At 58.6% G+C, this 9,468-nt stretch overlaps 1 protein-coding gene across 1 annotated transcript; it reads left to right on the top strand.

The window, feature by feature from the left end:
- Positions 1-945: 945 nt before the first annotated feature.
- Positions 946-9,437, top strand: UBA7 (ubiquitin like modifier activating enzyme 7). Its single transcript, XM_055136670.1, has 24 exons — positions 946-1,034; positions 1,131-1,299; positions 1,377-1,511; positions 1,589-1,695; positions 1,943-2,033; positions 2,129-2,258; positions 2,445-2,542; positions 2,634-2,771; positions 3,145-3,327; positions 3,460-3,567; positions 3,705-3,785; positions 3,862-4,017; positions 4,125-4,290; positions 4,378-4,583; positions 4,677-4,741; positions 4,824-4,989; positions 5,058-5,132; positions 5,286-5,469; positions 6,262-6,347; positions 6,571-6,663; positions 6,775-6,966; positions 8,531-8,623; positions 8,695-8,795; positions 9,236-9,437. The coding sequence occupies exons 1-24, from the start codon at positions 979-981 to the stop codon at positions 9,435-9,437; spliced, it is 3,081 nt and encodes a 1,026-aa protein (XP_054992645.1). The 5' UTR covers positions 946-978.
- The last annotated feature ends 31 nt before the right edge of the window (positions 9,438-9,468 follow it).

The following is a 9,468-nucleotide window of genomic DNA, read 5'->3' as shown; positions in this document are numbered from 1 at the left end:
TGCTGCCATGTGTCAGGGTCTGGCAATCCAGGGCAGGGAGGGGTCATCATTCTCTAAAAAGTTGGCGGGAGGCTTCTTTTTTAAGAGACTGTTATGATAAGAATGATCACGCTGGACAAGATCTGAGGGCTAAAAGTAGGTAAGAGATATTCTCGATAACCTTTCAATATCAATATTGCAAACCACAATGCCCAAAAGGAGAGAGAGAGACAGACAGACAGAGAGCAAAGAAAAGCTCCTGCCATAGAGGCAGGCGGGGGGCGGGGGAGGGGGGTGATGGGAGGAACCTGGGGACACTGGTACTGGGAAATGTGCACAGTGGAGGCATGGGTGTTGGAATACTGTATGACTGAAATCCAATCATGAACAGCTTTGCAATGGTCTATCTCACAGTGATTCAATAAAAAAGTTTTTAAAAATCAAAAAATAATTTTAAAAAAGAAATAAGATGTCTCCTCCCTGTGCCTGTGATCCAGGCCCTGGAGGTGGGGTGGTGTAACCTGTTAGTTCCCCCAGCCTCTCAGGCGACTCAGCCTCTGGGAGGTGGACAATAGAGCAGGCACCTTCTGCAGACAGGGGAGTCCCCACCCAGCAGCACGCTGGGCAGGAAGCCCATTCAGCCATTCAGTCAAGGGCAGCTGGGGAGGCCCTTGGGAGACCATTGTGCTGCCCGCTTTCTAGACTCATGTCCCTGCTCCCCAGGGTAACACACACTGACCTTCCTTCTTCCCCACCTGTGCTGCCAGACTCACTTCGGGTCAGGGATTTACAGGAGGTGTTGGCAGGACCTGGACCCCGCAGCCTCTAGTTTTACTTTCGCTTTTGTTTTCCTCACACTAAGGAGCCTGAATGGAAACTGAAAGCAGCATCTGTCACTCCCCTTAGCCTTGACAACTCCGGGGCCGGGGGCGGGCACTGGCCTCTGCCGGTGTCACTACCCCTCAGACTCCCTGTGTGTGCCTGCTGCAGCAGCTCAGGATGGACGGGCAGGACACCAGCCCACAGATGGATGAGCAGCTGTACTCCCGGCAGTTGTGAGGCTCAAGCAGGAAAGGGCTGGGGGCTCCTGCAGGGGGGCCTTCTCTCCCAGGAGGACACCTCCCATCTCGTCTCTTTCTTCCTTCCCACAGGTATGTGCTGGGGTTGCCGGCCATGCAGAGGGTCCGGAAAGCCAAGGTCCTGCTGTCAGGCCTCCAGGGCCTGGGGGCTGAGGTGGCCAAAAACCTGGCCCTGATGGGTGTGGGCAGCCTTACACTGCACGATCCCCACCCTACCCACTGGACTGACCTTGCTGCCCAGGTGAGGACTTCCCCTTCCAGGTGGAGATGGGACCCCCAAAGAACCTTTGGACTCTAGCCTCCTGGCTCTCTCCCTAGTTTTTCCTTTCAGAGAGGGATTTGCAGAAAAACAGGGCTGAGGCATGTCAGAAGTCTGTGGCTGAGCTCAACAGCGAGGTGCAGGTGTCTGTCCACAAAGGGGACCTCACTGAGGACCTGCTGAAGGCCTCCCAGGTACTCCCCAACCCATCTGTCCTCAGCAGCAGGGTGCTTGCTGTGGCCCTGCTGACCACAGTGCCCCCTGCCCCCAGGTGGTGGTGCTGACCAATGCGGGGCTGGAGGAGCAGCTGAAGGTGGGCACCTTCTGCCATAAGTATGGAATCTACTTCCTGGTGGCTGATACCCGGGGCCTCGTGGGGTAGGTGACCTGCCTAGCTCCCTGCCCCATCCCAGCAGCCTCTCCTGGTTCTGGTCGCAGTTGCACCTTCTGCTTCCTCCACCCCCGACTATGGCCCTGCTCCAGCGACTCCCTCAGACTTCCAAACCGCTCCTGCCTCCCTTTCCCTATTGTCAATAGGACTCCTCGTCCCTCTTCATCACCCCTAGGGGGACAAACACCAATCCATAGGGGGGGCCATATCCAAGACTCCTACTTCCCTCCTCAGGCATTTGTTCTGTGACTTTGGTGAGCAGTTTATTGTGGAGGACCCCACCGAGGAGGAACCCCTGAAAGCTTCCATCCAGCACATCTCCCAGGTGGGGGCTCAGATGTGGGCCATTCACTTCAGACTCCAGACAGGTGACCCGAGTCCAGGAAAGTCCTCCCTAAGCCCTAACCCCCTCTTATCCAGGGGAACCCCGGCATCCTCACTCTGCAGGATGATTCCCACCATTTCCAAGAGGTAGACCGGGTGACCTTCTCCGGTGTTGAGGGCATGGTGGAACTCAACGGCTGTGACCCCCATCCCCTCCATGTACAGGGTGAGCCCCTCCAGCTCTCGGTGACCAGGTCCCCCAGCAGTGAGCATAGCTGGGTCCTTGCCGATAGCTTCTCCCTCCACCATTCTTGGGATGGTGCAAGGTTGGGGGGCAGCGATGGCAGCCAAGGTGGGGTGTGGGGGCCGCTCAGATGCAGGGGTCACACTCACGTGGCTGGATCTCTTCCAGAGGATGGGACCTTCAAGATCGGGGACACATCCTTTTATTCTCAGTACCTACGTGGTGGACTTGTCATTGAAGTTAAGAGAGCCCAGACTGTGAGCCATGTGAGTTTGGTGCTCTGAGATGGGGGGGTCGGGCACACCTCGAGGGGCCCATACTGTTCTGTCTCTGACCCTGAATTGAATGACCCCACAGAAGCCCTTGGATGTGGCCCTGCTGCAGCCCCAGGTGGTGGCCAAGGACACTCAGCGTGCACTCTGCCTGCATCAGACCTTCCGGGCCCTGCACCAGTTCCAGCACGAGCGGGGCCACCCACCTCAGCCCTGGAATTCTGTAAGTGGCCCCTGGTGTCACCCCAACCTCTGTTTTACTGGGAGGTCTTACCTGCTGGGAGGCAGCAGTGACCGTATGACCAGTTCGAGTTGTCCTCCCAGTGACAGTTCCCCATCCAGGAAAAGGAGCTAATATACCAGAGGTTGGGTGTGTGAAAACCTCCCCACTCTTCACACCCCAGCTAGAAGCTGCTCCCAGCTTGGTGAAGCCTCCTGGGAGAGTGTCCCTTGGGGCCACTACATAGTCTGGCCACAAGACCACTCCCACAGATTTCTGCTGCTCTTTGTAGACCTGGGTGCGTGGTGGCCAAGAGCATGGAACGAGGGTGGGGGCTCAGGCCAGAGCTGTCGAGCTCACAGTTCTACCCACACAGACTGATGCAGAAGAGGTGGTGGGCCTGCTCCGGACTCTGGAACCACTAAGGGGACCACAGGGCGAGCCCCTGCAAGAGCCCTGGGATGAGGGCCTGGTGCGGAGAGTCGCCCTGAGCAGTGCCGGTGTCCTGAGCCCCATGGCAGCTGTGCTGGGTGCACTGACTGCCCAAGAAGTGCTGAAGGTATGTACAGGCAGGGTGAGCAGGGAAGGGTGCAAAGGTCAGTGTGCATGCCAGAGAGGGCCCAGGGTGCAGCCCCCAGCCTGAAGGGGGTGGGGAGGTGCAGGAGACCAACCCTGAAGTTCTGGCTTTCAGGCAATCACCAGGAAGTTTAAACCGCTGGACCAGTGGCTGTACTTTGATGCACTCGATTGCCTTCCAGAAGATGAGGAGGCCTTTCCCAGACCCGAGGACTGCGCCCCAGTGAGAACCCAATCGGGTGCCATCCTTATTCAGAAACCAAGCAAGGGAGAAGGGAAGGAAGCCTGAGCCCAAGGTCATCCATGCTGGAGGGACCAGCACAGGGAAATGAGCCTCCCTGACTGCTATCTGTCCCCTAGAGTGGATGCCGCTACGATGGGCAAACTGCAGTGTTTGGGGCCGGTTTTCAGGAGAAGCTGAGGCACCAGCACTACCTCCTGGTGAGCTTGCAGGGAGGGTGGGCGTGCCCGTGGGAGAGCCAAGCCCACCCTCTGGTGACACAGCTCATGCTGGCAGGTGGGTGCTGGTGCCATAGGCTGCGAGTTGCTCAAAGGCTTCGCCCTAATGGGCCTGGGCACGGGGGACCGCGGGGGTGTGACTGTCACCGACCCAGACCACGTGGAGCTGTCCAACCTCAGCCGACAGTTTCTCTTCAGATCTCAGGATATTTCTGTGAGAACCGGCCCCTCCCCACACCTGGTCTGGGCTTCCCTCACTCTCCTCCCCGCAACTGATTCTCTCATCTCCAATCACCCTACCTTGCCCTGCTCTCTTCTCAGAGGCCAAAGGCAGAGGTGGCTGCAGAAGCCGCACGCCGCCTGAACCCAGACTTGCGGGTGACCCCCTACACCCGACCGCTGAACCCCTCCACAGAGAACATCTTCGGGGACCGTTTCTTCTCAGACCTGGATGGTGTGGCTGCCGCCCTGGACAGTTTCGAGGCTCGTGAGTATACCCACCGCCCTGGAGCTCAGCCCCACACCCACGGCAGAGCCAGCACACTCCTGACCCTGTCCCCTGTCTCCTCACCAGGGCACTACATGGCAGCTCGCTGCAACCACAACCTGAAGCCACTGCTGGAAGCAGGCACACTGGGCACCCGGGGCAGTGCTTCGGTGTTTGTGCCACATAAGACCGAGCAGTACACAGGACCCAGATCAGATGCATCCGCGGAAGGGGGCCGCTACCCTGTGTGCACTGTCAAGCACTTCCCCAGCAGGACAGAGCATACCGTGGTGGTAGGGACGCCCCGACAACCCCCTAACCTGGCTCAGTCTTCAGCTGCACCCCTGTGCCCCACCTGACCCCTCATGACTGCCCCTCCCCCACAGTGGGCCCGGGAGCTGTTTGAGAAGCTCTTTTATCCAGCTGCTGAGATCATCAACCAACAACAACCGTGAGCACCTCAGTGTGGATGGACGAAAGCCCTGGGCCCCTCGCAGCAGACTGAGGGACCTCAAGCTTCCTTCTCTCACCAGGGCAGACACCCAGAGGCCACAGCCACAGGAGCTGCAGGAAGTGCTGGGAGAACTGAGGCAGCGACCGCAGACCTGGCAGGACTGTGTGGTGTGGGCCCTTGGCTGCTGGCACCTGCACTTCCACTCGGACATCCAGTGGCTGCTGAGATTCTATCCACCTGATAAAGTGAGTGCTGCGCAGGAGGCTGAGGGCTCCAGGGACTGGACTGAACCTCACAGCCTCCACTTCTCCAGGTGTCTCCCGATGGAATGCGCTTCTGGTCACCTCCCAAACAGTGTCCCCAGCCCTTGAAGTTCGATGCCAGCCAAGTGAGTGGGGTCCCATGGGAGCTGTGAAGGTGGGACAGTCTATGTGAGATGCCAAGAAAGCTGTGTGGGGCATTGTGGATGCCCACAGCAAAGCAGAAGCAGGCAGAGACCCCCACCCCCACTCCCAGACCTCTGCCCCTGCTTGTGCCACAGGACATGCACCTGCTCTTCGTGCTGGCAGCGGCCAACCTATACGCCCAGATGCACGAGCTGACTGGCTCACCAGACCAGGCTGCACTCAAGGATCTGCTGAAGACATTGCCACTGCCTGATGCTCAGCACCAAGCCCCCGTCTTCACTAGTGACCTGGAGCTGGCTCAGGTGTCCAGTGAACTTGGTGAGATCCCTGGATTATCTCTGGTCCCCTGAAGGCCTGGCCCTACCCTGGGCCACAAGACAAAAAATTGGGAGTGGGAGCCCTCAAGCATCCTCTCAGCCCCTCTCACCTGCTTGGCTAGGTTTAGGCCCATCTCTACAATACTTCCTTTTTCTTATTTTTTTCTTTTTTGAGTCCTATCCGGCAATTCACAGGGGTTACTCCTGGCTCTGCACTCAGGAATTACTCCTGGAGGTGCTGGGGGGACCATATCTGATGCTGGGAATTGAACCTGGGTTGGCCATGTGCAAGACAAACACCCTATCAGCTGTGCTATCACCCCAGCCCCCTCTACAATACTTTTGTTTGTTTGGTTTTTTGCTTTTTGGGTTTTGGGCCATACCCAGTGGTGCTCAGGGATTACTCCTGGCTCTGTGTTCAGGGATTACTCCTGGCAGTACTCAGGGGACTGTATGGGGTGCTGGGAATTGAGTTTGGGTTGGCTGCATGCAAAAGGCAAGTACCCTACCCGCTGTACTAACTCTCTGACCCCTCTGGTCCATCTCTGACTCCTCTGAGCCCTCCACTGTTCCCTTGGTAGATCCTCCCGGGAACAAACCCACACAAACACTGGGCCCTGGGGAGTGCTAACTTGTGGCCTCAGCTAGAGGGGAAACTTATACAGGCACATACCAGGGCAGGATCTGGTGGGAAGGGGATAGCAGCATCAGTGAGGGGTCTCCTGGAAAGTGACCCCGAGGACAGACAGCAGGCACAGGGTGAAGACAAGCTGTACCAACAATCTCCTGCCAGGAACTGTGCAGCCGAGGAGGAAGCGGAGCAGAGCCTGGGAAGACTGGAGTCAGGGCCCTTCCTTGAAGACCCTGATGTTTAACAAGGTGGGTGCCCGGGTCAGGGTGGAGGAAGGGCTGGGCTCGGGTACTGATGCAGAAAGTCAAGAGCTAAGAAGGAAGCTGGGGCTCCTTGGTCAGAGTTCTAGCAGGAGTCTAGAAGCAGCTCAGCTCTCCAGAACTGCAGTGTTTGTGCCTGATAAATGCGGGGAGGAGGCACAGGGGTGCCTGCTGAGGCAGGGCCAACACTGCTGGGATTTGGGGCCCCCAGGATGATGACAGCAATTTCCATGTGGACTTTGTGACGGCAGCAGCCAGTTTGAGGGCACAGAACTACGGGATCCAACCGGCGAACAAGGCCCAGGTAACCCTGCTGCTTAGGGTTCAGCCTGGAGATGGTGGCTGGGTTGGGGGGGCGTGCGTCAGCCCTTAGCCACACACCTTAGGTCCAGACCAAATCTCTTATCCTTGGCAGAGCAAGCAAATCTTGGGCCAGATCATCCCAGCCATTGCCACTACCACAGCAGCTGTGGCTGGCCTGCTGGGCCTGGAGTTGTACAAGGTGGTAGATGGGTCTCGGCCCCTTCATGCCTTTCGCCACAGCTACCTACACATGGCTGAAAACAGTTTGCACCGCCAGATACCCTCTGCCCCAGCCATCCAAACGGTGAGTCCTTGATACTGGGGTTTCTGCACCTATACAAAGAGGCTCTCCTCTTGCCAGGCCCCAGACTCTGGGGGAGTCCTTGAGACATCCTCCAGCCCACTTCCTGCTGTGAAGCCAGGCTGGGACCTGTCAGACACAGGAAGCCGCCCGTCAGCCACCCCACCCCCAACTCTCTACTCTCCTGGGTCTGGGGGAGCTGCAGCTTTAACTCATTAGTGGAGCCAGACATCCCCCACAGTCCCCTCCTTCCCAGAAGTGCCCCTGATGAGGGGGGAGGGGGGAGCTAGGGTTCTATCTGGGAACACAGTCTCGCCTCCAACTTGGGCATGGGCCCACCCGCTCCCAGCTGAGGAAAACACTAACCCCATAGAGTGGGGGCTGCAGCCAGAATCAATGTGTGCAGGGGGTCAGCAGTGGAGGCCCGGGAGCCGCCACATCTGTGTGCCAGATGTAGCACAGGGCTCTGCAGGCTTCATGGGGTTGCACAGGGACACATGTAGTGTTCCTGGGTCATGTGCATGTATGAGTCTCTGAGTGCAGAACTGTGGTGCCCCTGGCCATGAGCCCCAGCCCCGCAGGGGTTACTATGTCCTGGGAGCACAGGAAAGAGGGCCTGGGGAATGCCCTCTCTGGGGGAAGAGGGGAGAGGTCAGGGGCCAACACTGGAGTTTTGCTGTGCAGCCATGGGGTCCCTCAGGGTGCAGCATACAGAGCCCCTTTGTCAGGGTTGTGCCTCTAACAAGCACACAGCTGCCTTTGTCAGCAGTGGAGGGAGAGGGAGGAGGAGCCCCCATCTCACCTCTCTGGCCTCATCTCAGCTTGACCCCACTGTGTTTTGGGGGCTAGCTAGGTCCTCTGTCCTGGCCTCTGACTTCCTGCCACTCCTCGGCTCTCAGCTCTGGGCACCAGAAACCCCAGTGTCCTGAAACTGGGAAGGAAAGGGGACAAGAAAGACGATTCTGTGGACTGGGTCTCGGAGCCAGGAGGCCTCTGGTGGTCACCGTGCCTTTGCCCCAAGTGCCTATGAGTGGTCCAAGGCCCTGGTGACACAAGGATAAGGGGACAGGATGAGCCCCTCCTTGGCTCCCAGCCTTGCGTTTGAGGAGCAGTAAGTTTATCAAAGACTGCAGGGGCCCTGCTCCAGCTTCCTCAGGAAGCCCCGCCCCTACACACACAACACACACACACACACACACACACACACACACACACAGTGCCTGTATGATGGATCGCCTGTTTCCCTGTGCAGGGGGGCCCCTAGCCCCATTTCCTGTGCTGGCCCCATGGGCGGGAGGGTACTGAGACGATTCTGGGCTCAGATCCCACCTTCCACCCCCATCCCCCGGCTTCTGCTTCCTGCCTGGAGTCAGTTCCCCCCTAGAAAGGGGCCATCAGCTGCTGGTACTGGATCGAGGCAGCTGTGCGTGTATGTGTGTGAGAGAGAGGTGGGGAGAGAGAGAGGGGAGAGAAAGGGAGAGAGAGAGAGAGAGAGAGAGAGAGAGAGAGAGAGAGAGGGAGGGAGGGAGGAAGGAGAGTCATACTTCTCCCTTCTCTCCCCCTTCAGTTCCAGAACTGGAAATGGACCTGTTGGGACCGCGTGGAGGTGTCTGCAGGGCAGCCTGAGAGGACCCTGGAGTCACTACTGACCCATCTCCAGGTGTGTCCCTTTCCTGGCTGCCACCGCCAGCCTGGCCCAGTCTGGCCCAGCTGACTCTGACCTCTCTCTAGGAACGTCACGGGGTGAGGGTGCGCATGCTACTGCATGACACAGCCTACGTATACTCAGCACGATGGCCGCCTGAAAAGAGGGATCAGTACCTGTCCCGCAGGTGAGGCCATCCCTGGCTGCTCCTGGAGGTGGAGACAAGCTGGCTTCCCCCTTCCCACCCCCTTTTGGGCCTCTCACACCTTCCTGTGGTTTGACCAAATGGAGCCAACAAATGGGCTGGGGGCGGGGCAAGGGCCAAGAGCCTGCCTAGGGGTGTCCAGCAGCTGCTACTCCCCGCCAGCCTCCCCACCAGTGTCTCCACCCCTGCTTCAGCTCCCCTTTCCGCAGTCCTCTCCCAGGGGACTTGCAGTTTCCTGCCTCCTGCCCTCCCCGCCCGCTTCTCTGAAAATAGTTTCAGATGTTTCCTGTCTTGAGCCGCTCCTGCTCCTGCTCCTGCCTTGGGCGCTTTCTGGCCCAGCAGCACCCTCTAGCCCAGGCCAGGTTATGCTCTGCGCTCTGCCTGCCACTGCTCACTCCTGTCTCCCCTACCCTCTGGCCCAGTGTGACTGAAGTGATGCGGGAGATGGGCTGGGAGCCTAAGCCTGGACAGCAGGTGTTGGAACTGGAGCTGAGCTGTGAGGGGGAAGAGGACGACACCACCTTCCCCCCACTGCACTACCAACTGTGGCCAGACTGCAGCACTGCCCCCATCCCCCCCACCCCCGCCCCGTCCTGCATGCCAAGCCCAGGAGGCCCTCAATAAACAGAGAAGGAAGGCGTGAGTGGAGAGGCTG

This window comes from Sorex araneus, chromosome 4 (genome assembly GCF_027595985.1).
Source record: "Sorex araneus isolate mSorAra2 chromosome 4, mSorAra2.pri, whole genome shotgun sequence".
Classification (NCBI taxonomy): Eukaryota; Metazoa; Chordata; class Mammalia; order Eulipotyphla; family Soricidae; genus Sorex; species Sorex araneus.
Note: the sequence above shows the minus strand (reverse complement) of the source record. Positions and strands in the feature narration are given on the sequence as shown.

Bases quoted from the DNA above. Each gene is read 5' to 3' on its own strand.
- UBA7 (XM_055136670.1), top strand. From the start codon at position 979: ATGGACGGGCAGGACACCAGCCCACAGATGGATGAGCAGCTGTACTCC. The intron at 1,696-1,942 runs GTAGGTGACCTG...TTCCCTCCTCAG, and splicing joins GATACCCGGGGCCTCGTGGG to GCATTTGTTCTGTGACTTTG. The intron at 2,543-2,633 runs GTGAGTTTGGTG...ATGACCCCACAG, and splicing joins GAGCCCAGACTGTGAGCCAT to AAGCCCTTGGATGTGGCCCT.